At 48.4% G+C, this 27,471-nt stretch overlaps 6 protein-coding genes and 1 non-coding gene across 7 annotated transcripts; 2 read left to right on the top strand and 5 right to left on the bottom strand.

Moving 5' to 3' along the window:
* Window positions 1-202: 202 nt before the first annotated feature.
* Window positions 203-2,985, bottom strand: FPOAC1_001947 (uncharacterized protein; the record flags this gene model as incomplete). Its single annotated transcript, XM_044846534.1, has 3 exons — window positions 203-1,583; window positions 1,634-1,815; window positions 1,867-2,985. 3 exons carry the CDS (start codon window positions 2,983-2,985, stop codon window positions 203-205), a joined length of 2,682 nt encoding a protein of 893 aa, XP_044712450.1.
* Window positions 2,986-4,012: 1,027 nt separating this feature from the next.
* FPOAC1_001946 (uncharacterized protein) lies at window positions 4,013-4,440 on the top strand (the record flags this gene model as incomplete). Its single annotated transcript, XM_044846533.1, has 3 exons — window positions 4,013-4,069; window positions 4,122-4,195; window positions 4,296-4,440. 3 exons carry the CDS (start codon window positions 4,013-4,015, stop codon window positions 4,438-4,440), a joined length of 276 nt encoding a protein of 91 aa, XP_044712449.1.
* A 2,519-nt stretch (window positions 4,441-6,959) lies between these two features.
* On the bottom strand, window positions 6,960-9,219 carry FPOAC1_001945 (uncharacterized protein; the record flags this gene model as incomplete). Its single annotated transcript, XM_044846532.1, has 2 exons — window positions 6,960-7,522; window positions 7,572-9,219. The coding sequence occupies 2 exons, from the start codon at window positions 9,217-9,219 to the stop codon at window positions 6,960-6,962; spliced, it is 2,211 nt and encodes a 736-aa protein (XP_044712448.1).
* Window positions 9,220-13,155: 3,936 nt separating this feature from the next.
* FPOAC1_001944 lies at window positions 13,156-13,245 on the bottom strand. Its single transcript has one exon. It is a non-coding gene; the product is annotated as a tRNA-Glu (tRNA).
* Window positions 13,246-14,012: 767 nt separating this feature from the next.
* FPOAC1_001943 (uncharacterized protein) lies at window positions 14,013-15,777 on the bottom strand (the record flags this gene model as incomplete). The annotated part of the gene is made up of 2 exons (XM_044846531.1): window positions 14,013-15,504; window positions 15,560-15,777. The coding sequence occupies 2 exons, from the start codon at window positions 15,775-15,777 to the stop codon at window positions 14,013-14,015; spliced, it is 1,710 nt and encodes a 569-aa protein (XP_044712447.1).
* Window positions 15,778-17,365: 1,588 nt separating this feature from the next.
* On the bottom strand, window positions 17,366-20,538 carry FPOAC1_001942 (uncharacterized protein; the record flags this gene model as incomplete). The annotated part of the gene is made up of 5 exons (XM_044846530.1): window positions 17,366-17,886; window positions 17,935-18,126; window positions 18,178-18,590; window positions 18,641-20,368; window positions 20,420-20,538. 5 exons carry the CDS (start codon window positions 20,536-20,538, stop codon window positions 17,366-17,368), a joined length of 2,973 nt encoding a protein of 990 aa, XP_044712446.1.
* Window positions 20,539-22,161: 1,623 nt separating this feature from the next.
* On the top strand, window positions 22,162-23,819 carry FPOAC1_001941 (uncharacterized protein; the record flags this gene model as incomplete). The annotated part of the gene is made up of 4 exons (XM_044846529.1): window positions 22,162-22,351; window positions 22,402-22,943; window positions 22,998-23,605; window positions 23,657-23,819. The coding sequence occupies 4 exons, from the start codon at window positions 22,162-22,164 to the stop codon at window positions 23,817-23,819; spliced, it is 1,503 nt and encodes a 500-aa protein (XP_044712445.1).
* Window positions 23,820-27,471: the final 3,652 nt, after the last annotated feature.

Here is a 27,471-nt window from a genome sequence, read left to right as displayed (position 1 = left end):
AAAGGTTTCGTGTGCCTAGGCATATGCTACACGCACAGCACAATGGCATCACATACAAGTATATATCGTGCAGTCTTTGAAGCCGCCCGCCTTCACCACCCGAACTCGCTGAAAACGGCGGCTTCGTCGAATTACATACGTCGGGTCCTGATGGGTATGATAAGCATCAGGACTAAGAACAATAAACGAACTGAGAACCGGCTCAGATAAACGAATATTTTGAGCTCGACATGTGCTGCTCCATTGCGGCGGCCCACGAATCCTGTGCCTGCAATTGTTGTGGGCGTTGCTGCTGCTGCTGTCGATGTTGGTGTTGGTGTTGGTGCTGATGGGCCTGTTGATACTGGCGCTGCTGGTGCTGTGGTGGCATGTGCTCCGGTGCGTGCTCTGTGGTGTGGAAGTCTTCCTCAAAGTATACGATGACGCGAACCCCGACGTGTTCCTCAAGAAACGAAACACCAGACTCATACCGACGCCGACATCGCTTTGTCCAAGGATCTACCTTGACAGGACTGTGATAGCAGAAAACATTTGGTTGCTGGCTACGGACAGGAAAGAGGAGTCCCATCCCTCTCATATGGTGCCAGAAGTCGATGGTCGCTTGTTTCGTCGCGTCGGATTGAGGACGTGCGGCAAACATCAACTGGATGATTGTATATCGCAATACGAGAACGTCGGCACTTTCGGCACCAAGTTGCTGCTCCATTTGCCGCTGCAAAAGTCGGAGTTCTCCCACCAGTTTCTCCAACCTCTCTTGGCTGACGTGGTTGTAAAACATGGCCAGATCGACCCATGTTCGAGCAACATAGGGATGCTTGCGCCCATAAATAGCTTCCAGTTCCTCAGCAATAGTGGTTATGCTTCCCCACAGTAGCTCCGAGAGTGTCTGTGGGCCGTGCTTCTGCTGAACCTCATACAAGCAGGCAAAGATCTGCCGCAAAGGATGTGATCGCTCGAAGTTGGTCATCGAATAAGCTGAGAGATACTTGGAAAGCGCAGTCATCATGCCTGGATCACGATGGACCATGCCTAGAAGGAGCTCTATAATGCCTTGTGGGGAAAGCTTCTTCAAATCCGATTCGAGTTGTGAGAACGCCTTCATCAAGTAGTCACCGCCTTGATCGTGATCCTTCATTTCGAAATAATAGTTGGCTTCGAGGAGAAGATCACTGGACCCGGCTCCCCAAACCATAACCGACTGCCACCCAACTTGAGCATCTGTTTCCACCTCGAATTGTCGACATTGTAGGAAAGCTTTCCTCATATTGGTGACGATGGTTTCTTGAGCACGGATTAGATCCGGTGATGATAGGTAACCTGGCGTAGGGGGTGGAGTTGGAGTTCGACATCGGATATGCGCCGGCAGATCAGCCGGTAATTCGAAATCCACCAGATCATATTCAGTTACGCCCTTTCTTTTCAGATACGTGCCCAGGTTAACAACCTTTCCGTTGCGAACGAATTCCGACACCTTGCCTTCAGCATCACGTTGAAATTTCATGGACAACAGGCGTTTGACTTCGTCCTCGGTGTTATTCTTGACGAATCCCCATTGCGAGAATCGAGTCTTGTACATTTTTGGTCTGGCAAAGATGAGAAACGGAACTGATTGGAAGTGTGTATGTGGACTTACGTGGCTTGAAAACCATACTTGTCGGCCATGACTGACATGACCTCTTTAAGTGGTTTCCTCTCTTCGAGATACAATGTTCGGATCGTATTTTTGAACGACTCCCATGCTTCAGCAGGAACCTGTTCTCTTGAGGGGCGGCTTCCCATTTGCGATTTTTGGGATACCGAACTTCTGCGTTCATTCTAGAGTCGGGTCAGAATCAGCAATCTTATACCGAGTTACGGGATACATACTGGTGAAACAATGGATGTCGAAGCTTGAGATAATTGCGGCGTGGAGGGTTCACGTTTAATAGGAGGGCTAAAAGGTGCTGGTGTGGATATCGACGATCGCGAAGGCTGTCGAGTAGGCCTGGGTGGTTTCGCAGGCGGCTTCGCGGGAGCCTTGCCTTTGACATTAAAGCTGGAATTGGTGTTGAAATCCAAGACCAGCTGGCTTCCGGCGTTCATCACGGGCTTAGGTGTTGAGGGGATTGGTGGCTTCGCAAAATAACCACCAGCATTTGAGATGGTGTTGCTACTTTGCTGCTGATCCAAAGAGGGCTTGGAGCTAGTTGGCACAGGTGGTCGCCAGATGGCGAATCCAGGTGTACCTGGGACACCTGGCGTCGCTGGATTGGGCGAAGTAACTTTGTTGTTGAAGGCTGAATTATGCATCATTGACGGCCCAGCCATGGGGTTTGATTCCATTGGGTTCGTTACTCTATTGTTATTGACCATGAAGCTGTTCATACTTCCAAAGGGTCCGGACGACGACCCCATACCTGAACCGTGAACTGATGGAATATCATGAAAGCCGCCAAAAGCGAGGGCGGGCGGCGGGCTAACGAGAGGACTGGTAACTCGTGAGTGGCCACTCAAAAGTCCATAATTGGGCTCTGAAGGGCTGGTGAGAGGGCTCGTAACGATTGGCGATGCGACACTGAAGTTTCCAAACGGCGAAGAAGCGGGAGGGTCCTGATGTACTGGACTCGTTACAACGTTTGATGGTCTGATAGGTAATGGCGGCGCAAAAGACTTGTTCTCGAAATGCGCAACTAGGCGGCCAACGCCACCTCCGCCTTCACCATGAGAAGAACTCATATCGCCGAGTTCAACATCTTGAGACATGGAGTCTTGCTGATCGAATCGCATCTGATAATCTGCCGAGGGAGTTGGGGCCCAGTCCATGCCGGACGAGTCGCCATAAGATGCGCTAGAATCATGGTACGGTTGCGAATGACCCGTCGTGAAGTTATTCGTGTTATTGTTGTTGATAGGGAACCTATGCCATCCTTGATCGGCGAAACCATACGACGGATCCTCGTTGTTGTTGTTGGAATGGCGAGACCCGCCTACTGAATGGTTAAACATGTCGCCGGTGGTGCCCAGGCCGGACGTGAGGTGCCCGGTCTGTTGGCAGAAAGGCAGTCAATGACAGACTGAGGCGAGTCGAAGGCCTCGGCTGTGTCCTCAGTCGCCAATGCGAGAATTCATAACTCGTCAATGTGGCGAGCAGGAGAGCTCAGGTTCAGATGGAGGTTCGAGAGCGGGAGGATGAATAGGCGGGCAGAAGTGCCCATGACTATCGGTACGTATAATAATAAGTGGAAGAGCGTTGGAGCCGTACCAGAGCCGAGCAGAGTAAAACAGAACAGAACAAAGCGCAGTGGCAGTGGCAGTGGCAGTCTAGTCTAGCGGGCACTACTGACTGGGGGTGCCTGCCCGGTGCTGGACAATAGCAGTGAGTCGCACCAAAACAACGGCCAGGGCTTGCTAACGTTATCGTTCCCCAGACTTGACGCACCAACTAGAGGAGATATGGGCGGTGCTGTGATAGGACCGTCAGTGCGAAGAGAGCCAGAAAAAAGACGGGGAGCGTCGACGGCCAGAACGCCAAGTAATGCGCGTGAGAAAGCGCCAGCAAAAGTTCCTTCGCCAAAGTTTCCCAGAAAGGCAACCCAATCTGCTGTCTAGAGGAGGCTGGAGCGGGTTCTTGAGGGAGATAAGAGGACCATCCGAGGTCCAGCAGCCGCGGTCTTTTATGAAAATAATGGAACTGAGCCTGAACAGAAACCATCAGCCACATGTTCTCCACGTTGTCATGACTCTCATGAAAACTACTTTTAAGTTTATGGGCAGTGCAGAGGCAACTCGTCGAGAGAGGCTAGAGAAGACAACTGAATAGAACGAATTGCGAATTCGAGATTCAGCCAGCACCACATGAAAAGAAGGGCCGATAAGGCTGCACTGAACAGACAGCACCATCCCTGAGGTCGATGAGACTCGACCACTGAGAAATGAGCTTCCAGGGGTGGGCTTGTGAGAGCATGCAACCATGATTGCCTGAAGCAGAAGGTGAACAAGACGGAGCCACCACCCCAAGCTAGAAGCACCAATCATGTTTAGTCGATACGGTTCCAAGGGCTCGTACCGATTGAAGCGAAATCTGCCGAGGGTGAGCATTCCATTCTTCTGTATGTATTGTGTTTGTCTAGACTAACTAATAGGCGGCTGAGAAGCCTGAACAGACATACACAGGTACTGAACTGGAAGCTGTTCCAGAAGGATTCGTTTCATCACTGTTCTCCTCCAGTTGATTAATTTACCGCTGTCCTTAACAAACCAATATTATTTGGGTGTTGTCTCTCTGCATGGCGGAAACACTGACTAACAGTGTCTAGTATCAAAGACACAGAACAAGAAGAATTAGGAAAGGCTCGGGGCTTGGAAGCTGTGCTGAAAGCCGGATCCCTTCGGCCGTGGCGCCGCCGCGCTTTGTTACCTGCTATTTCTGAGGCCACACCAAGAGTTGGTCTTAGTGGCTAACCGGGGATGGCGCCAGATGTTGTCGTTCCTAGAGGATTGCTGCTCAACCACGAATCAGGACTTCAAATCACCTACTCAACTGAGGAACTCGGTGCCTTGACGCGTTCTGCTTTATCGATCTTCAGTGAGCATACGCCAATCAAGTAACACTTGTTGGTTATCTGGTAGAGGGAGAGAAATCACGGCTGTGTGGGGGATCAGAGGCTGTGGCTCTGACTGGATGTAGCCAAGCCAAGCCGGCTCCCGCCGATAGCCTACAAATCGGTGTTCCCTTTCATCCACTGGCACTTCTTCTTCTCCAGGTTCGCCTGCCTACCATCACAGTTCGATTTGTCGCTTAAAATAGAGCCGATGGGCAGGATTATCAAAAGACCAAGGTTGGCAGATCTACATGAATCAAGGCTCTCATTTTGAAGTCCTCTCCTTTGAAATGGTTTGATCACTTCAGAGTCATTCTAGATTGAGTGCGATTAGGCTGTCGCATAGCTCGCCCACCATGAGTGACCGGTCGGTAGGTGTGCTGAAAATGGAACGTTCCATGGTTGCTGGAGCCATGACATGCCACCCAGCCCCCTGGTCCGTCCGGCAACGGTTCCCTTGTCTACATTGACTCGGCCGAGAGAGCGGCCGAATCACTTCGAAATGGGCTTATGGCGTCCAAATACAACTGTTGATATGAAATATATCTCTTCATATCTTTGGAGGCTCTCACAGATCGACCTCGGGTATGACCGAGAGTGTAGCCCGTCATGACCACAAACAAGCCTGTGATATTCTATTTCGGGTTGCTCTGGTAGCGTAGCGTTTGTCTCCGTGCTTCAGAGCTCCTGCAAGACAGCGTAGCCGAGCCTATGCTTGCATCCGCTTTGGTCAATGCCGGTCACCCCTGTACCCTGTTCTGCTTCATGTTCGGAGATCAAGCCGCAATTCCATCTCGCGCAATCGCCCAAGCTCGTCATTGTGACCCATAAGCACTCATTGCGAGTTTACACATGAGTACTACTCATCGTATGCTTAATGATATTCGACATCTTCTTTGCCTTTGTCGTTTTGCAGGGTTCAGGACGGGATCTGGAGCAGCCGCTGCCAAGACCAAGATCAGCGATAGGGCAAGCCACCTACGCGGCTGTTGACTCCGTATCCGCGTCTCAAGCTGAATGCTCCGAGACATAGCTTACAGCCCAGTCGGTGCATACTTCTCGATGCGGCATCAAGTCTGACTGACAACCTTTACAAGTTGCTTGATAGCGTCTACGTGTTCTAACCCTTCTTCTTTCCTTCCTTTTCCTTGGGCAAGAGATAGGGGGACGGGCACAGGCAGTAAGGCGTACAGAGCTGAATTAGCCTGAATACTTGTCCAGATATTGTGCCAGCATTCTATTGGCCACGCTATGTCTTAACCCAGTACTTGATGGTTCATCATAAATCATTCTCAATGGATAAGAATGGTCAGAGATCTGGTTTTGTTCCTCTAGGAAAAGCAAATCCACGAATCGGTGTTTAATGTCTCAGCTGATAACAATTACGGCCCTATTCCAAGAAATCAGCCCCACGAGAAGGATGAGGACGAGGACGAGGAGTGGGGGAAGCCATATTCCCGAAGCCAGGCACACGACGTCAAGATAAGCATGAGCACGTTCACATGGGAATGCCATAGGTTAAATTTAAAGTGAAATTAGTAGCTTCAATGCAACGTGGATTGCCTGGTAACTGTACCAACGTTGAATCATTGACCAAGAAAGTAAAGCTTAAACAAAGTCGGCACGAAAAGAAGACATACACAAAGTCAACATGTAGAGTTTGTAAACGGCTCTTTGGTCTGAGCCTATCTTATTTTGTAATGTAAACATACATACGAATCTCAAAAACACCTTTCTATCCATTTTTGGTATAACCTTTTTCTACTCCCAAAAAGCCTACGAGTGGTATGATATGAAGTAAAAGCGAAGAAACATGGTGGGTAATCCAAGAGTAGAGAAGAAACAAAAAAAAAAGAATGAGGACCAAAACAAGGTCAAATAAGAAGGGGTAAGGAGAGAAAAAGAAAAAGAAGAAGAAGAAGAAGAAGAGGCAAAATCAACAAAAAAACAAGGAAACAAATGCTAAAATTACACAACAACCGAACCCCATGATACTAATACCCATGAACCTAACACCTTCCGTTGCTCCCTTTGCCGCTCCGTCATTCTTCTTTAATTTGGTCAATTCATTGTCCATCTGCCACCGGTTCCGTCATGTAGTCGTTGTCAAAGAAACCCACTGTACCGTCGTTGTGTCTCAATGATTCGAAACGGTCGTAATGATAAGTTCAGACGAAACATCTCTAAGTCTTCGCCGCTTGAAGAAGGTGCCCATAAGGAATTGTAAGTGTTGGAAGTAAAGGAAACTCCTGCTAGTCATGGCAGTACGGTTGGGGGTTAATAAGTACCAAGTCGAACATAGCCAGTACTTGATACTACAAATCAGATATGGGAGGGCAAGACCGGTCAAATTTGGCGATTTGAGTCGATTTGATGATATCAAGAGACTTCTTCGCCGTCCTTCTCTTCCCGGAAGCGTAAACCCCCCTCGACATTGATTGCGCCCTGGACCCAAGGCGTCTTGGCTACCTTGTCAACGGTCCATCGACCCCTGGCACGTCTCAATAGTCCTTCAGTGATCTCCATGGCGCCAAGGAGACCCTTCGCCTTGAACTTGGCCTCATCACCGTCATGGTCAGTGTCATCGCCAAAATACTCGACCCACTTCCATTCGACTCTAGCAATACGATGACTAGTACGACTACGCATGCGGTGCGCATCGCTCATGCCCGGATGAGGGTCGAACGGAAGTCGTGCTTCGAGAAGGGCGTAGAGGAGCACACCAAGCGACCAAGCATCGGTCGCTCGGCCGTCGTAGGGTTGACCCATGATGACCTCAGGGGCTGCGTAGTCTTCAGATCCGCATCGAGTCTCGAGTTTCTCATCGTCTGCGATGCGTCTCGAGAGTCCCAGATCACTCAAGATAACCACTGAGTAGGGATAAGTCGCCCAATCAATTGAAGGATCCGCGAGTTCAGAGGGGGTGAGGTTAACAAGCAAATCTAGTAACATGTTAGCCCAGGTTACAGTGTTCAAAACCAGCCGACTTACTCTCAAGTTTTATATCTCGGTGAACAATCCTCCTCTCGTGAAGATAGCTCACCGCACCGACCAACTCGGCAAATATCCTTCGCAGCAAAGGCTCTTTAAGTACAGCGCGATGTGATGTAGCAATATCGAACATGTCGCCTCCTGGGCAATAACTCAAGACAAGAATGGCTCGGGTAGGTTCAATGCTCCACGCCTTTAAATCGACTAACGAGGGGTGGTGTATGGAGAGCATGATCTCAAGCTCGCGCTTCAGACTCATTTCCACACGTTCCTCACTGGCACCTCCCTTTGGTCCATGCTCACAGACTTTGACTGCTACCAGCGACTTGCGATCAAGACTTTGCTCGGGTTTCGGTGTAAGCCTTCCATGGTCAACTTCGGGAGAGTCTTCGTCGGGTTCTATCTGACTTGTTGCCAACATAACCCTGCTGAACGTTCCCTGGCCAAGCATGCGCACGGCTCGCCATCGTCGTCGCTTCTTATCGTTACGCCCGTTCGCTTCAAAGTACTCGAAACTAGGTCCTATGGGTTTGCTGGTTCCGTCGGCCGAATCTCGCGATGACTCACTGGGAGGAGGGGTTGGCGGTTGGACGACTGTAGGCGCAAGTCCTCGTGATTCGGCCAGGTTGAGTTCTCGTCGGATCTGTGGCTCTCGTACAGGAGTGTCCTTGTTTGGACGTGTTGAGACTGATATTTGTCTCTTGGGTATGTTCATAGGGTCAGGCTTGTATTCGCTAACGCTTCGGTTTCGTGTATGTTGTCTTGGTGGCTGGTTTGTTGATGATTGTATTTGTAAATGATCGCCAGGCTCAAGAGTGGAATATATTTTGCGTTTAGCACCATGCGCGAGTGCTGCATCAATCGATTCGCCTGTACTCGTGACCAGAACAGAACCCTCTCCAACGCTTGTGAGGCGTTTTGGGGGTGGTGACGAAGAACCTGCACTCAGCCTCTTCCAGGGTCCTGGAGAATCACCCGACATGAGCGGGCTTGGAAGAGGTGTCAAATCCCCCATAGCAGAAATGATAGGGCTAGGTACGAGGCTACTCGTTCCACTGGCTGATCCAAGACTGTTGGTCAAAGCAGCCTTCAGGCTCGGAGTTCTTGAAAGAGGGTGCAGGCTGTTGGACGAAGCCTTGTGGTTCAACGTCAACGAGCCTCGTGATGAGCTACTGCCATTGCCGTTGTTGTTAAAAGATTCGCGGCGATCCGGGGTCGTCGGGCGCCGAGCGAAATCAGTTGAGATGCGTAAGGAGCCTACAGGACTGACAGAGCGTCTCGGGACAGCCGGTGACCCGATAGACAGTGTGCTTGGTTGCGCAGGCGGCAGTTCGCCGTCTTGTATGGAAGAGGGTGCTATTGTATCCGCGCGGAAATGAGCAAGCGGCGGCGTGGTGACAGAGACATCAGGAAGCGTAAAGGAAGATAGAGGACTGGTGGACAGTGTAGCATAGGCGTGGTCGTGTCGATGGTGGTTTGGTGTAAGGGATGCACCGGCACGGGAAGACGGATGAGCTGAAACGGGTATGGGACGGGAAGTTGAGCGAAGGGAGGTATCACGACCTCTGAAAGAATTGTTTGCTGCGTCGTGAGAGTTATTGTCGAGGGACAGGGCCGTCGTTGTTCGGGGGGCGTGGGGCGTGTTCATGGCTCCGCGCTGTCGGGTCGTCGGGAGTCGCTTAGAACCAAATCAAGGTCTAGCGAATTTAAAGGAGGGTAGGGGGGGAGTCGAGTAACTGTCGTTTATTTAGATGTCGAAACTGTTTGAGAGAAATTGGCCGTTAGCCTATGATACCGTTGTCAAAAGCTGAACAAGGGAGAAATCGGATGTGACTAAGTCGAAGAAATATTCGGAATCCAGGTGGGGTGACGAGTTGACAATCAATGGGTTTGGTGTTGTATCATTTCTCAAAACTATAGAAACGTACCTTGGCGCAAGGGATCCTCTGGGAATGCGTCAAGGGAGAAGGTGGTTTAAGGAATGGCTTGTGTCTTGGCGATAGTCGAGGGAGCGCTGATCGAGAGTCGGACGAGGTTCAAGGGGTTCGGTGACGAGATGAGAGGAGAGGAGAAAAGAAATTGGCCAAAGGCTCTTCTATAACGCGAACATGAGAGGCGATTCGAATTGTCGGTTTATGATTGACAGATGCAGACAGTGTCGCTCCAAAGAGAGCGAACGAAAATATAGGAAAGAAAAGGAAAGGAAAAAGAAGGGAGAGGAGGTCAAATGAGAAAAAGGAAGCCAGAGGAAGTCAAGATCGACGCTGACAACCAAGATTGTGGATGGTTGATCGTGGGTCCAAAAAGGGCAGCAGCAGCAGCAGCAGCAGTAGAGCGATAGCGCAGCCAAAGCCAAAGCCGGAGCCAGGCTTTTGTGACGGGGAAGGAGGAATAGGTAGGTAGGTACTAAGGTAGAAACAACAGGAGAAACCCGACCGACCGTTCAGAACCGTCAAGTCAATGCAGCGAGCAACGAACGAACGAACGAGGCCCAAAAGCTAAAAGCCAAAAGCCAAAAGCCTGGAGCAAAGCAAAAAAGCAAGGGCGTGACTACCACTAGCTTCAAGTCAAGTAGGGTACTAGTACAAGCTAGCACCACCTGAAGGCTAATGCTAATGCTAATGCTAATGGGAAAAAAAGAGTCCAGAGATTAGGAAACCGGGGATCGGAGCGGGTCCTTCCTTGACTTTACTGTCTGTGACTCCTTCCGTCTGGTCGTTTGTCTCGTCTCTGTTTGAGTTTTTCCTACCTTTTATTTATTTTTTGTTTATTTTGTTTTGTTCTGGTTTGGTAAAATTGAACGTCGAAAAGTATTGGATACCTTTTATTAGGGGCCTTTCTTTTCAATCGACCTCGGATTCTTCCAGCGACTGACAGATTAGTGACAGTGGTGCTGGCTGAATCCACTATTTGAAGCTTCAATGGGGCGCAAGTCGATAGCCTAGTACTCTCCAGTATCCGGTATCGTATCCCTGTAGCGTTGAGGGTTGGCTTGCCTTCCAGCTGAGCACGTTGCTGTTATCTCTCCAGTCTGGGGAGAACTTAGAAGGAGGGGTTATTGGAGGTTGGGCTAAGATTTTGAGTTTATGTTGAATCGGGTTCTGAACCTTGTTTTTGGAAGGAGATGGATGAGTCGTTGAAGCGATGCCTCAGAAGCGAACAGTACTGTGGTTGTGTGTCCGTGGTAACCGATAGACGTACAGAGTACAATAAGTTATAGTCAAGTCATTTCACTTTATGGTATGTTGTTGGGCGTGGCGTGGTGGAAATATTGGTCACGTTGAGCTGAGCCAGGTGTGCTTGGGCTTTGTAATTTCCTTCAGGATACCAAGGATATGTTTCCGTATGGTCAAGGATGAGGATTGTTTCTTTGATTGAGTTCGGGAATAAGACAAAAAATGTACATAGATAAAATGTCTAGCAAAAGATAGCCTGAACCTGTTTAGGGATCCAAGATATTATGGAATGGATGAATGATTCATGAAATGAGGTGGGGAACAGATATTAACGTTGCGATAGGCACCCTCCAAACGCAAGCCAAGCCAAGCCTTTTGACTTTGTTTGACGGTTACACTATGTAAATTAACAAACTGAACAGTGAGTGAATCACCACCATACCTCTCTACAAAAACTGAAATCCAAAACGAGGAACTGATCGACTCGGCAAAGTCAACAAGAACCACAGAGACTGGACCGTGGACTGTGAGATGGGCATCTCGTCTCATTTTATTTGAAGATATCTTTTATGAAGAGCATCTCAAGTTTGCAGGGGCACAGCTGCAAAGTAACGTATGGCTGCTGCTGCTTCGTTACACCTGCATTGCATGGTTCCATATTTTTTTGATTGTCCTTGTCCCTTTGTGGCATCCCGAAGGAGGTGAGACAGGGATACTGACTGGACTGTAACTACTCACTATTTCACCTGTACCTGTACACCAGCGAAACGCAGACGGTTGCGTAGTAACGACAAAAAGACCGGCTTCACTTTTTGGAACGCACTTGCATTCTATCTTACGTGCATTATGTGTCGTCTACCTGTATCTGGTCTGGGCTCTCACAACATTCTTGACAAGCAAACAAACACCTGTACCTGCACTATCACAGACACTTCTCATGAACCAGCACATTCCCTAACCCACAGTTCATTCACATCCATCAATCATTCATTCACTCTTCTTCTTCTGCCCCTCTAGGTCCACTTCAATCCCCGCTGCCACGCCTCCCACTGCCGCTGCCGACTCTGCAGAGTCCACCAAGGCGGCCACTAAGAGCCCTACAATCGCCCACCCGCTCCATTTCTACGCATTTTTGCGATCGTCCCTTGATTTGAGTTGAGTGCCCTTGTCTTTTTGTCTCTGTCATGACGTATATTGATGCTTCATCATTACTCGCCGTCACATGTTCCGCTGTCAGATCAATCAAGTCAAATGTCATGTTCCTTTCCACAGTCCTTCACTTCCGCTCCGGACCTCCGGCCTCACATCGCATCACAACTGCCGAAACCCTCCGGTCTCCTCGGCGGCCGATGTGTTGGACCTTTTTAATTCAACTCACCCCAATCTCGAAATTGCACAGGCCTCGCTAAATGTGATTCCCCCGCCTATCATGGAACCTTTTTCGTTGGCCCGACAAGTCTCAGTGCGACTCGATCAGTGAAAGCCATCTATATCACCCTCCAAGGTTCAAAACAATTGCATCATGAAAGCCGTGCCGTGCCGTAGCCGTAAATCCTACTCGGACGGACCACTCGCGTCACCGAGCGCACATCCATCATTCTTTTCATGTTTGAGTCAAAGGAGTTGCTGCCCTTTGATCCATCTCACCCTCTGCCTCGACCACATGGTCCATCCACTGACTCTATTGGCTCACATTCTACGTTCCGGTGCCAGGTACAGTACAATGCCATGGTGACAGATAATGCCATGGCTCGATCGAGAAGGTCTATCTATGATCACCATATCAAGCTAGCTCTGCCGCCAGAAGAGACGCAGTTACCTTAAGCTGATTATGCCAGTTGGTTCTCGAAAGTCTGGTCGTCTAATTCTTTGTAGCCACACTTGACACAAAATAATTAATGGAGCGGTGGGTAAAGGAAAGGAATTTGGCTACCTATCACCTATTCGCAAAATGGTGATGTAAACTTGTTGGTTGGTCTGGGGCTTGGTTGTATGTTGCAATATGAGACTCGGTTTGATGCACTCGTTTAGTCGCTGCCAAGCTACCCGGCAACAACAACCAACCAAATTGCCTAGTAAAACAAAGGCGGCGTGAAGAACCATTCTGCACAGGTGATCAATAAACCAACTGTTATTTATTCATGCTTAGGTATCTATAAAACACAAAGTTTGCGGACAACAAGCACTGATGCAATCCCGCTCCAGGGTAGAAGTATTTTTACCAATTTTATGACTAGTACTAGCCAACTAAAGTTATAAACAGTTCAACGGTATACTATCGGCCAGGAAAAATAGCGATGAGTTTAAATGAGCCACTATCAAAAAGAGACATAGGTGTACGGTCCATAACGAAAAGAGTAAGTAGTAAGATGCATATGATATATACATCAAAAAGGGCAAAAGATTAACTCCGGTACAGGGAATCGAACCCTGGGCTCCGCGGTACTGATCTCTCAGGTTATGAGAGCGCGAAATGTTAGCCACTACACCATACCGGATGATCTAATCGCGATTGGTGATTGTTGACAGGGGATTCGCAATTTGATGATATGTCCTTCTTTGTCAAATGCTGCTGCAATTGCAATAGCCACGCACGCTGTACAACGACAGACGTGGAATTGTTCTCGTGGAAGCCATGCCATTGAATTTGATACGGATTAGAGCGATAGGATGGATATGTTGTGCACTTACTTTTCATTGTGGATCCAGTAGAGTTGTATCGTTCAACGTTCTAACCGTCAGCGATCCAATATCCTCATTATATCTGATTCTCAGTGCAATACATCGGAGGGCCTCATTATCGAACAAACTATGTTGGCTCTTCAGTAGTGCGCTTCAGGACTGGCCCAAATGACCGTCCTACATGCAAAACAAGCTGACCACACGTTACATCCTCAAGCCTGTCAATGGAACGAGCATTTCTGTAGGTGGGCTCAATATGCGATCACTGATGCCAAGTTCCACTGAACTTATGAGTAACGTACACAGCCCTCTCAGAGTCAATTGACATTCGAAAAATGATTCCGCTTTCGCCTCAATACGATGTCAAATGTTCTTAACACATGTTTTTAGATCAATTCTCTTACAAGGATTGATTCTGTAAAAACCTCTTCGCTGATTCCGTTTCCGACTGTTCCGTCATAACACGTAGTCAAGTCGTAAAAGCATTATAATCCCAACAGACCAAAGTGAATATTCAATGTATCCAAGTCTCATATCGTCACACTCAAGAGAGCTCGTCGTGTGCCTTGCAAGCACAGGGTTGTCAGCAATCTTGCAGGTGTTGTGTCAATCCCATCATCGACAGGGAACTCCCATGGCTATCATCCCCCCAGAGCCAATCAGAGACCTGCTGACCGTCCCAGCTGTAACTAGCCATAGGGCTGACAGGCGTGATAGACGTGTCAGGTATATTGCTGGCGATTTCTACTGGATGGGATAAGCTCGCAAAGGTGCCAGACTCTTTGGCAAAGTCAGATAGTCGTGTGAGACGAAGCTCTTGTATCTGGGCGGCCTCATCGGTGTCACCTTTCTTACGCAGTGCGGACTCGAGATTGGCAAGGGAGCTGTGGAGGATGCGCTCGTCTCCTTTGCAGGCGGCGATGAGATTGGATGCTTCTCGGAAGCGCTCGATTGCTAGAGACAAGTTGCCCATCTGGTAAATGTAGTTGCCCAGTTGAATGTTTATGCCGGCTTGTTGCTCTTCGTCTAGATCCCAGTCTTGAAGCGTATGAAGGTATTGTATAGCCTCTTCGATCTCGTTATCAGCAGTTTTTACGCTGCAGACAATGCCGGTCTGGAGGATGGCGAGCTCCCGGAGCCAGGGATGTCGTAGCTGGGTAGCTTCTGCCTTGGTTCGGTATATCGTAGAGACTTCCAATGCCTCTGTTGTCTTGTCGTGGTAGAAAAGACAGTCAATATGATCGCAGTATAATATCGTGGTGAGTTCATTTGCTGGCCCGATCCATTCCTCGAACAGAGGTACTAGCGAGGAGTATAGTTGTGTAGATAACTTGTAATGCTCTGAAAACTCTGGAGATCCAACTATTCGCCAGATCTGTGCCACGGGATGATTTTGTCCCAAGATAATAGGTATCAGATCTGTGAGATACTTCATAACGATCCTAAGGAGGTCCCCTTTGTGGAAGCGATAAAGGTACCACAGTAAGAATGGCGTTCGGATGGCGAAGACCGGGCTCCCAGAGGCAACTATCTCTTTAAGCGACTCGAACGCTGGGGTTAGAATGGCACTGATAGATATCTCGTCTTTTCTCATCATGGACCTGTTGACTAAGCCAAAGCTTGTCACCACACGTTCGAATAACTCTACGCTTCGGTCGCCAGTATTTTGGTTGCCACAACTGACGTTATACTCGTATTTCCATGCTCCTTGAGCGAAAGATGTGTCGAAGTAGCTCTTGAATAGATCAACGACCTGTTCTATACAGGAAATGTCTTCGGGTGGTGGCGGCGGTAATGGGCTATTGTGGGAAGGCGATGGCGTATGGCATTGAACCTCGAGAGTTGTCTGGATACTAGGCACGACACCAGCACGAAACCGAGCAACAAGCTGTGGATTTCGTCGAACATATCTGTTAATGTTATCGAGGTCGACCGGTTGCCCACGGATGGTAAACTCGGACGTTTTGCCCTGAGCCTCACGCTCAGTCCTGAGGATAAGAATGGCGAGAACCTCATCACTCTTGAGTTTCTTATCCAGACCCCACTTCCAGATTCTTGACTTGTACATTTTGACTCTGCAGAATTGAGGTCAATCACCTGTTATGAGAAAGAGAGAGTGTTGCTACGCACGTCGCAGTAAACCCATGTTCACGTTCAAGGACTTCCATGACCTCTTTGAGCGGTCGTTTCTCTTCTTGATATAGTTTTGTGATGATTGGACGCTTCTTTTCCCATTCTGAGCTAGGGATTCGTCTTCCTGGTGCGCATCGTGGTAGGCTCAAGTCGGTGTCGTCTGAATCAACGGGTGTGGCGCGACGCCTGGCCGAGAAGACGCCCGAGGTAGCCATTATGACATGCCTTGTTGGGTTTGTTAAGTTATGTCTATTATCGATTCGTGGTGATTAAGTGAGTGAATCGAAGGGCCGCGTGGCAAATGGCTGACAGGTCGTGGAGGTAACAGATCGTATGTAGGTACTAAGGTATCGTGTATAAATTGAGGAGAATGAAGATGGAAGGGAAGAAAGAGGGATAGAAGAAGAAGACGTCACATTAAAGATGATTAGAAAGTTGAAAAAGAGCGGAACCAGAAGGATTCAAAGCTACTAGGTTAGGTAGGTAGTAGGCAGCCTGATGATTTGACTTCTTTCTTTCCGAGTCTGTAAGCTCAAACCCTGCCTGATCCCCTCCCGTCAACTCCACTCCACCGGGCAGCACGGTACCTTCCTAACGTATTGGATGAGGCAGAAGGAGCAGAGGTAACCTTAACACACACCATTAAGTTCAGCCCATCGAGGCCGTGGGTGTGCGTGGTAGTAGGAGTGGGTGATAATACATTGATGCTCAAGACCCGACGGTTGAATAAAGGCGTTTCTGAGGTGGGGGCTGTTTCTGTTTCTCTTTACTGAATCACCATCATCACCCATGTTGATCAATTATGCCTTGCGACAATTTAGCGTCGTGGTACCTGTCTTGTGCTTACTTCTTACCCGCCCATGGATGTTGAGTCATTTGATCCTTCGTCAATCTACTTACTCCATGAGTCTATGAGTCTATCTATGTTGGAACCTTGGTACTTACTGACTGATTTGTGTTAATTTAATGTCACATTGTCTGTTGTATGCACTCTACAAGTTACATTTCTCATCTTGTCGATCCATCTTTTCATTTTCAGCCTTACAGAGATTAGGTGTGTCTGTCTGTCGGGCGCCCCAGTAGTACCCGTCCAGCCATGCCCGACTACACTCCACTTCCAACGCTTCTTCACTCCGCTATAGGTACCACACCCCAGCCTGTCACGGGGGGCCTCACCCTCTATTCGCTCATGTTCGGTACCGAAGTTTCGGGCAGTCTTCGGCCGAGTTTCTAGCCCTATTGCATTTCGTTCCATGTTCTTGTATTGCCCATGGAAGATTCTTCAGATTGGTTAGGGGAACCATGTCCGTCACTATCCTCTTCAACATGCTGTGCAAAGGTATTACCTCTTCATTATTCTTGTCGAGATCCTTGAAGTTGGACGCACAAACATAGGTAGCAGATGACTTAGAAGCCGAACCCTAGGAAGTAAAAATAAAGAGTGAGAGGCCGTTCAGTCTCATAGCAAAGTGATCAATCTATTGCATCCTTTATGCTGATAAAGTCAGGGATCCAGATAACGTCTCTTTCTTCGCAATCTACCAGACTGGTCGACTACTCAACCACACCATAGCTATTCGCCAACTTATCACCAAGTGAAAGGAAGTACTCCAATCTAATTAACAGTGAAACGACTCAAATGTTGCTAGTCATTCAATCCCAGCTATCACAAAGGTGTCATTTATCAGAAAAATGCAGATGATCCCCCAAGTCAGTTAGCCCCTGCCCGTGTACCCAAGAGCGCCCAAACTCCATTCCTTTAGATCGTGTCATTAAATAGGTATCATGAGATAGATTTCCTTCTCAGTTTTTTCGCTCCCGATTGGGATTAAAACTGCACCAACGCTTCTCGTGGACTTCCTGATTCCACTTCGTAGTAGACTTCTTCTGGCATCCCAAGCGAGAAAACCGGCAGGGCAACCTTACAATAACTCTTTTCGGACACGCAGTGCGCTGGTGCTTACCGAGGTTCGACTTACTAGAGAAGACCTTACCGCATTCGCAGCTCATGTTGGCCATTTTAGTTGAACATTCTTGTTGGGGGGTTGATGGTTCACCTGCCCGGTCTGTTTGGCTCGGCGTCACCGGAACGTCCTTAGATTGGGGTCTTTGGCCCGACGTTTCTGTCAGTTGTGTCTCGAGAAACGGCATGGCCTCTATGTCCTGCCCTGGAGGCGTCGAAATGACATCGAAAAGCAGGCCTGCTTCCTGCTGCTCAGGCAGCACCAGGTTGTTGTGCTCGAAGTTCAAAAAGATTGAATCCAAATGTACTGCACCCGGAGCTTCCAAAGGCTGGTTGGGAGGCTCGCGAGATGCATGAGTAGCTATGAGACATTAAAACGGGACGTGCAATATAGCATCAAGGACCATACCTTTCGTGGCCAACGTCCATGGACTCATTGGGTTTTCGAGGGAATTTCCCATCCCAATACCAGAATCATAAGAAGCAGAATTTCTTCCGTCAAAGCTAATGTAATCTTCAACTATCGCCGTTGACCGATTGATGCTTGCAGGTGCCCCAAACAAGTGTCGCAATGAGCTGCTGTCCTCGACATCTTGGATCGCTGAGTAATTGTCAATTCAACAGCTGTATTTATTGAGCATAGAGGACTTACCTGACGAAGTCGCAAACAGAACATTGAGTGCCACAGATTGTAGTAGAACGACCACCTTGGGGTCGATAATTTGTATATCTGGCTCGCTGCCTCCCCTTTCAGTTGCAAATTCTGAGGCTGGTAGTGCTGTTATCCCGACATTTTGAGTACCTTTGTGGCAACCCTGCATTTTTCGCTGTATAGCTCGTATCCGAGTACCGATGGGCTTTGGGTCAGGAGGCTTAATATGGGTGACTGAAACAAGATCATTTGCCAATTCACCGAATCGCAGGAGGTCCTCCTGAGACCCTGGTAGTATATTCTGAGGCAGGTAATCGGTCTCCCATATGACACAGACAAGCTCGTCAAACATGTCCATGTCTGAGTCTCGTTCGAGGGCCACAGCCTTCCACCGATATAAATCCTGAGTGAATCTATATGCTATTAGTTATTCAACAGTACGCGACAACGGTCTAGTACTTACTCGATGTCTCGCTCTCCACTATCTGGAAGCTGGCAGATCAACGCGTCCGCGACTAGAAGGGCTTGGAGAATGGATGAGAGTCCAGGCGGTGCCTGATTTCTCAAGATGTTCCTTAAATGATTGAGCCCCAATTTGGAAACACTCGTGGGGTTTGTGCAATTATCTTGAATGTTATCGTAGCCTTCCATATCACCACGTTGCTCGCAAAACCCTTCAATTCTTCTGCAGCTTTGCTGTAAACGGAGCATGGAGGAATGCCCTAGATGTCTTCTGCGCTTGTAGCTGCAGGTGTAATCGAGGAGCATTGGTCTTGCAGGCCATTCCTGGACAGCCTCATAGAAGTTTTGAGAGGACCACGGTACAAGCGGGGGATCGAATTGGGGCGACAAGGCAGGTGATAATACTTGAGAAATTGAGAGATCTTGGGGTGAAATGCAAAATTCGGGTACTCTTGGGGAGGTGACTGCCGGTGAGGGGAGCTCGGGGCTGGTTAGATTAGACACGAAATGTTTAGTAGTGATCTGCGTCCTTTGGTCTTGCCATGAGCTAGACAAAGCACTACCAATACCCGATTTATAGCTGCTACCGCCCGGTGATGGGAAGATTGGTGATTGGTAGGGTGAGAATCGACCTGTAGGTAAAAACCGAGAAGCCTTGAGTACTGGGTATCTGGAGCCCATAGCCTCACGAGCTGACGTTTTCGGTTTTGTCAAAGCTTCCAAGATCTCTTCAAATAGATTCGTGAATCCTGTTTCGGCTGCAAGCTCGTTGGCTTTGGGTAACTCGGCATGGTACAGAGAGCTCTCGTCTAATAACAGACGGATTATACCAACTTGTTGCCATAGAACTGCGGCCAGGAGTGGCGTGAAGACGCAACCCTTGTAGCCTGAAGCATCTTCAATGTACCCTTCGAAAAAGTCGAGTTTATTTTGAACCAAGGCACGAACAGCAGCACAGCGGCCGAGACGGATAGCAACGCAGAGTGGGTGGTACGTTATATCAGAGTGATGAGAGTCCGCAACATCCCCTTCCGTTGACCGTGTCCGCTCGACAAGGTCTAAGATGTAGACATAGACATCCAAGAACCCTTTGTCGAGGATTTGAGAAAGAAGATCAGAGTTGTAGATGACCCGAATATCGTTCGATCGCAAAAGAGGTTCGCAGAAACCACTAAGAAGGTCCAGGTCGCCAGTCCGTGCATATTTGTCGATTTGGGCATTCTGGGCCTCGAGATACTGTTTTGCTTCCTCCTCGCTGGCCCCTCCGAGTTGAAAACATTCCTCAAGGTCGTTCACTCCGAGGTCCATGTTTCTCTGGTGGATATCTCGGAGAAGGGCAGGAGTAATGATGCCTTGCTGGCGTAGTCGACCCATGTTGAACCCATCGTAAAGAGATCGCTCGAGCAAGAGGTCGTCAACAAGCAAGCGCATCTCCTTAGATGTATCGCCGTATGAATTGCAATATGCTAAGGAGTCTAACTCGGCTCGCAGGCCATCGTAATGTTGGAGGACTTGGCCAATGCAGAGAGTAAGTTGTAAGGGCGGAACGATCTTATACCCGAGAACTTGGCAGATGACTTGCTTGAGGTCTCTGCTTCTGAACTTGATGGTGATCATATTACTTGCCCTTTCTTTTTCGACAGAGAAGGACAGAAAGGGCAATGTGTCCTGTGACCCGACCGCAACAAATCTGCCAGAGCCAGATGATACTGCACGGTAAACATGGCCACTAAATTGTTAAAAATACAAGCGAGGTAGCGCGGGATAAAACTTGACGTACTTTTCGAATGTTTCAGTATATCCCATGTATGGGCCTTCGTCTTCTGGGAATGGAGAGGAATCCCATGGTGAGCGCGGGCGACAGACAGCTTGGGTAGGGATGTTAATTGGAATCGACATGGTTGTAGATTGATGGCTCATGGAGCACACACCCGCGAGATTCGATGTAAGTTGTACGGTCTCGACATGAGATTGACTTTGTAAAGAGGTAAGAGGTGAGGTAACATTGTTGAAGGAAAGTCGAGATGTATTGATGCGATAACTCGTAAATTGTTGTAGACATGAATGCTTTCCATCCAAACACAACGTCACGGTAACTATTTAGGTGAACCTTGTGTGGGTTGTGTGGAGACAGTTAGGAATCTGTAGGTGGTTGAAAGCGGGGAGCAGCAATTGGATTTGACCCTTCCTGCTGCAAGTAATCACGAGACTCCTCCGTCTTGATACCTTCAAATGAATTGCAGCATTAGGTATGGTTACCTATGCATAACATCTTTAGATGACCAAAATTGATTGTTCAAGGTTTGATTCTCTCTATAACTTATATGTGACCCAGATCCTCGGACTTCTCCCATTCATTCTCATGCAGCCAGCAACGTGGGCATTGCCTTTTGAGTCCACGACTGTACCAATTAATAGACGGACCAGCACAATGCTGTTGCCTTTTATTACAGGTTTTTCTTATCTCATTCGTCCACCAGGCTCGTCTTGTCGGGCGAAACATGCTGCAGTCAACACACCAACTCCATGCACGACTTGGCCGACCATGAACATCTCGTGGCCGAAACCTTCCAAGAATTTCCTCCATGTGCAGACACGGGCACGGCCCTAGAGATTTATCCGAGCCTTTTAAGCTCCAAGGTGCGCCATGGTATTTGCGGTCAGGGACTGACAGGTTACACAGCCTCCCAATGGCGAGCATCATCTTGCAACTCATGGCTAACATAACCTTGTCCACCAGTGGGGCTTGTTCGAAGATCATGGTAAGGATCTCGGGGGGCAGTGTTGATAGTAAGGACTGGTTCGGGACACAATCCATGTTGAGCTGAGCGTGGTAAGTTTCCGATTGATTTGAATTCACTGCATGTTATGTAAGACCAGGAACTCACTGTCGACGGGGTTTTGAACGTTATGGTACGAGAGCAGGCGACAGGCTCCGATGGCCCTGGTCTGTTTCTCAATTGAACTGGCATGACAATAACTGAGGGATGTCTCTCTAGTACCTCCCTATGGTTGTATCAAGTGCAGAGAAGAAGTGAAACATTTGAGATGGAAGATGTGCAACGCATCTGAGTTGAGGTCATCGGTCTAAATCGTACCGCACTGGTACACATCCACTTGGCAAAACGATACTTTCCAACATAAAAAAAAAGATCTGGACGACTAAAATGACATAAGCTGACCTACTGATTTTGTCCCTTATGCTTCTAGAAGCCAAACTGCTTTTCTGATACCATGAGGCTAGTGGTAATAGTACCTATTCTCGTTGTTCATCAGTATGGAGATCATTTGAAGGGTTCAGTGGGCCTAAAGACTAACATCACCTGGGGAACACCCTACGCCATTTCATGATCTGTGATTGGCTCAAAACCTCTTAATTACCTACCTACCGCCCCGCGACGCCAGACGCGTTAAGTCGCGTCTCCCACTTTACGCCTTCCATTCTTTCACTCCTTGTCCGAATTTCGTCTTCACATAACAGAATACAGACACTCCAACGATATTGACATCAGCATCGACATCATGTTGCGGCAAGACTTTAACCGAATTGACCCCAAACGGCGCAACGTTGTCGACCACCGTAAGAAGCAGTTTGCTTCACCTACATACAAGGACCTCGACTATCCCTATCGCCTCAACTTTTACACGGATCCTCCCACGGCCGATATTACCCTCGAGCAGTTCGAGCAATGGGCCATCGATCGACTCCGAGGTAGGCAATATACTCGCACAATAAGAAACGACATATCTAATTCTCGACAGTTCTTGCCGAACTCGAAGCATGCGCCTTCCGCAACAAGTCACCCGCCGAGACAGCAACCCACATGAAGCCCATTCTCAAGCAACACTTGAACCTCGAGGCCAATAGTTCAAGCTCCAAGAAACTTTTTGAGCAGCGACAAAAAGATCACTACAGCCACTTCATTCTACGACTAGCCTTTTCGTCCACCGAGGATTTGCGTCGTCGATTCACCCGTGTCGAGACAATGCTCTTCCGTATGCGACTTAACGACGACGATCTCGCGGAACGATCAGCTTTTGTCAAAACCATTGGTCTGGACTGGTGTGACGATGTGACAGAGGAGGACCGAAGGGAGTACGCTGCGGAGCTAGCTGCCTTTACTAGCAACCGAAAGGGCGAGAATGATGATGATACTTGGTTCAAGGTGGACTGGGAGCGAGTTCCAGATCTAATTGAGAGCCGAAGAGTGTTCCTTAAGGCTGGAAAAGCATTCGTGCCTGGCCGCGAGCAGGCTGGTATGGTGGTTTCCGAGTTCTCTTCGCGCTTAGAGCGACAACTCGAGGTACGATGACCCGAATTATGGCGGGCGACCTGAATACTAACTGACTACGAATAGTTGACTGCCCGTGCCCTTCCTCGACTCGACGAGGACGACCGACTTACGCCCATCCTCAATCATCTTTCCAAGAACTTTATCACTCCTGACGCCTCGTACATATCAGGCACGGCCGCAGTGCCTGGTGCTGAAATCAGCGCTGCCAACATCGACAACCTATCTCAACATTTCCCTGCCTGCATGTCCCACTTGCACCGCTCACTGCGTCGGGACGCTCATTTGAAGCACTTTGGTCGACTGCAATACTCGCTCTTCCTCAAAGGCATCGGTCTTAATCTGGAGGAATGTCTTGTGTTCTGGAGAAATAGCTTCAACAAGATGACAGATGATAAGTTTAACAAAGAGTACCGCTACAATATTCGTCACGTATATGGCGATGTTGGAGGCGACTCCAACCGAAGAGGAGGTGGTTATAGTCCATTCAGTTGTCAGAAGATCCTCACGGAACATCCCCCTGGCCCCGGTGAGGCTCATGGTTGCCCGTACCGACACTTTAACTTGGAGAATCTGTCGGCACTCGTGCAAGCCATGGGCGTCAACGATCGTTCTGTTCTTCAGGGTGTTAAGGAGGATAAGGACAAGCAGAAGTTCCACATGGCGTGCAATCGGTAAGTTCTTGTCTAGTAGTGCTGCGTCTACATGTACTAACTATGCCTCAGCGTATTCGAGCATCTACACAAACAAGAGATCAAGAAGGCCAAGGACGAGGGCGTTATGACTCAATCACAGCTTGAGACTATTGTCCATCCCAACGAATACTTTAAGCGCAGTTTCCTGCTAAAGAACCTCGGCAAGGAGACAGATGTGAGAATGGAGGGCTAATAGCTTTGATGCTCTACGGTGTATGATCATTGGTTATTTCGTTATATGAATATGAGGCTCGGATAAGACATTGTAATTCTGATTGTAGGAAATAGATTAGGAGTAAGGCGTTGGGGCATAGCCTTGGCATGGTGTTGGATACTGTACTGTATGGATGGAACGTCAGTTTGTAATGAGAAAAAGGCATCTCGACCGGCTGAAATGGAATATTCTTAGAAACAATGCAGAAGCATCCTTGATTGACCGCCAAGATGGCAATGGGCAGCCCTATAACCACCGCAATTAAGCTGAAGACGACCGTTTTGGCCGTCAGAAAAAGAGTCCTTGATCATCATCTGCATCATCTTGCATCTCGGATCTCACATCGCGTACACGCCTCACGAACTTTTCCTTCTTGGTGCACCGTTTTGCTTCAAACCCTTAGTTGTCAAATAGCTCAAAACGGTTTCTAAGCGACGTCACGCCCCCCCTTGTCCCGCTTGTTCTGATGTTTTTTTATAGACCGCCTTGTTTTTTATTTATGTATTTTCTGTGTGCAACTTGAAGCGAATTGGAGTGAGTCGTGGGGCTGCACGATGAGGTCAGTGTGCGGGATGACGAAAGAGGCGTGGGTCCTCTACCTTGTCTCTGGTGTCTTGTACGCTTGCGTAAGTGAAGGCATTCGCAGGGTCTTTGGGCGGGAAACATGCAGGTTGTAATGGTGTGTACAAGGGAATTACACCGAGGGAGAGGGAAAAGGGGAACCCCTTATTTTGTTGGCTTGTATACGAGGCAGGGAAAAATGGTTTACTATTTTTGACGTTGTACGTACAAAGATAAACATTTCTTCTTTTATTCGAGATCGATCTTCCCAAGAGGCTCAAAACTGGAGAACATATGTACAATTCTTTGATGATCTCCCGTTTCACTTCTCCACTGGGAAACCACCTCGGAGCCCATACTTTACCAACTTGGTGGTTCAACAATTCTTGTCATTAATTTCTTTCTGTTTTTAATCTGTTCTCCTCTTTCCCCTTCATCTCGATGTCTGCCCAGCTCTATTTCGCGGTGTGGTTCCTGTCACTCAAACCCGCTGTGACATCAAGGGCAGTAGCACTAAGTCAAGACAGAAGAGAACCCTTGACGCATGAGCAAACGTCATCCCTTGCAGTCCTCCCGTACGGGCGTTGAGGTGCGTTATGACATCGGAGCTGTAGCCCGCCTGGAACAATTGTTTATTTCAGGTTAGATACAGCGGTTTTGTCTTATTGGTAGCCTATCTTGAGGGTGTGTGAGACGGAAGCTGCTGCTGCTGCTGACCGACTTGGAAGAAAAAGACCTCAACTTGTCGTAATGAATTAAAGACCTGGGCAGCTGAGGGTGAGGGTGAGAGCGACAGTAAAAGTCAAGGTGACGGCAACAACACCATTACGGAAGCCATGGAATGACATTAACACTGCCCACCGGGAAATTCGGCAGCCGTGAATGCGAATGGACATCATCTTGACACCGGTATTAAAGCGGCTCTGGCGGGCTTGAGCTTAATCGGACCCTAGGACACAATTTTCATATCCAACTCTACGGGAAATATAGCATGGGGCGGGCCGGGCTCGGCATCTTGGTTATCTCTCTAGCTTAATCGTCCTCATCAATGTCCGTCGTTGCCGTCATATATGGACAAAGATGCCGAACGACGGTTTGAACTCAAAGTTCGGGGAGTCGGTTCTACGCCGGCGTGCTTAGCAATTTTGCTAATTCCGGGTGATGAAGCTTCCGTGCTGTGTGTCTTAGAGCCCAGCTGACCAGTCTCTTTCTTGTTCCCAGACAGGGAGAGACATGCATTCAGTGAGTGATAGGTACTAAGATAAGGTCCTCTGTTCCTGATTGCTTGCCAAGACTAATGTCATTTCAACAGACGACATTATAGTCTCATACAGTAACCACAGCTGCAGCTCTCAGACACAGACACAGGCACGGTTACAATGCATGTCAGCTTTTGGACCTGAATTGAGGTCAGAGGTCCGTTAGTTGTTAAATACGGATCCTGCCAGTTCCTGTCTTGAACGAAGCTTGTGCAAAAACCCCGGTTTCGCTGTAACCTCGCGGGCCGAAGATACTATTTCGAGCTTGGTTTACGTTGGATAGCCCCGGGCAATAGCTCTAAGCAAGGAACCGACAGGAAACCAAGCTTGGCACGGGACTTGCAAAATAGTTTACTGTTTCCACCGGTATCTACATTGTAATCGTACAGATTAGTTATACTATGAGGATGTGGAGGAGGAGGAGTATGTCAAGACTGGAATTGACAATTGACAATGGGCAATGGTTACAGTGGTGTCGGGCTGTTTGTTCCGGCATTGGTGCCCAGTCAGTGTATCAAGCCATCAAGCCACCAGCGCCATCTTTTCTATCTTTATTTTCCCCTCCTCAACAAGTACAGTAGTTCTGAATCTAGACCTGCATTTGAAGGATAACGGACGGGACGGCACAGGTGGTTATGCTACACAAACGAGACAGGCCCATGCAGCACATTCCAATGCCCAGGCCGTCCGTCTCCAGCATAGCACTTTTGCTCCTGCAAGCCTCCATCAAAAAGTCACTTTAATACCTACCTAGGTAGGTAGCCTAACAAATTTAGACTGCCCCTCCAACTGCCGCGAAAGCTCAAAACTTTGATTCCCTGCAGGCGCCGTGCGCAGATTGAGTGAGAGGGAGGGGTTGGGGCGGACTCGGTGGTTGAATGAGGGGAAACTCGCACCTTAGCCTCTCAAGACTCTCCATATTGCTGCTTCAGAGCCAACTACCGTGGTAAGCCGGGGTAGTAAATCGACGGGCAGGGAGGGAGTGAGCGAGTCGTGAACAAAAGCGAAAAATAACAAAGTGTTACCTAGGTTAGATGTTTGACGCATGGCTTGCAGAAGCGTCTTATTAAGGATGCTATAGCTACACACTCGAATTGACTTTGAATCAATGTTTTGGTTGCAGCTGTTTTCAACTCTTCAAATGTCATTACCTGACGGGTATAGGCAGGTATTACGTAGAGTTTATGCAATGGCCAAGCCCAATTCCTCTGATCTGCATGTAAGCTGTGCGTGCAACAGATAACATCTGTCTAGTTGGCCTGGCGTCCCTATGCCTATCCATATTCATATCCATATCCATGTCGAGTAGTCGTAATCTTCCACGTATCTCCGAGACAATGGGCCCTTTCTAGTCTAGACTCTCACGCACAACCAAGTGGGACAAGTGGGAATAGCCTCAAATGAAGGAGCGAGAAGAAAAACCAAGGCGGACGAAGGAAAGGGAATAAAATAAAAAAATTGCTGTAACTGTAACCACCAAGCGAGGTCTCCACTACAATCCAGCAGAATGAAGCAAGTAAACCGAGGAGTGGATATGCCTCATCTTTTTGTTTTTCTCCTTGTTCAATTGGGAGAAGGACGAAACCCTAACCGAGGGAAATCTCCAGAACTCCAGTCCAGACCAGACCATGTCCGGGATTAAAACCTGGAGAATCGAGACAACAACAGAAAGGGGGAGGCGAAAAAGGAAGCCACGGGAATAAGAAATGTATAGAAGTGAGACGAAACGAGACATGTTAAAGACCCATTCCATTTGCATTCCACTCTGCTTTATGAATCCAGCCAGACTTTAGACTAGACTAGACTAGACT

The sequence above is a fragment of the Fusarium poae genome, chromosome 1 (genome assembly GCF_019609905.1).
Source record: "Fusarium poae strain DAOMC 252244 chromosome 1, whole genome shotgun sequence".
NCBI classification, from domain to species: domain Eukaryota; kingdom Fungi; phylum Ascomycota; class Sordariomycetes; order Hypocreales; family Nectriaceae; genus Fusarium; species Fusarium poae.
Note: the sequence above shows the minus strand (reverse complement) of the source record. Positions and strands in the feature narration are given on the sequence as shown.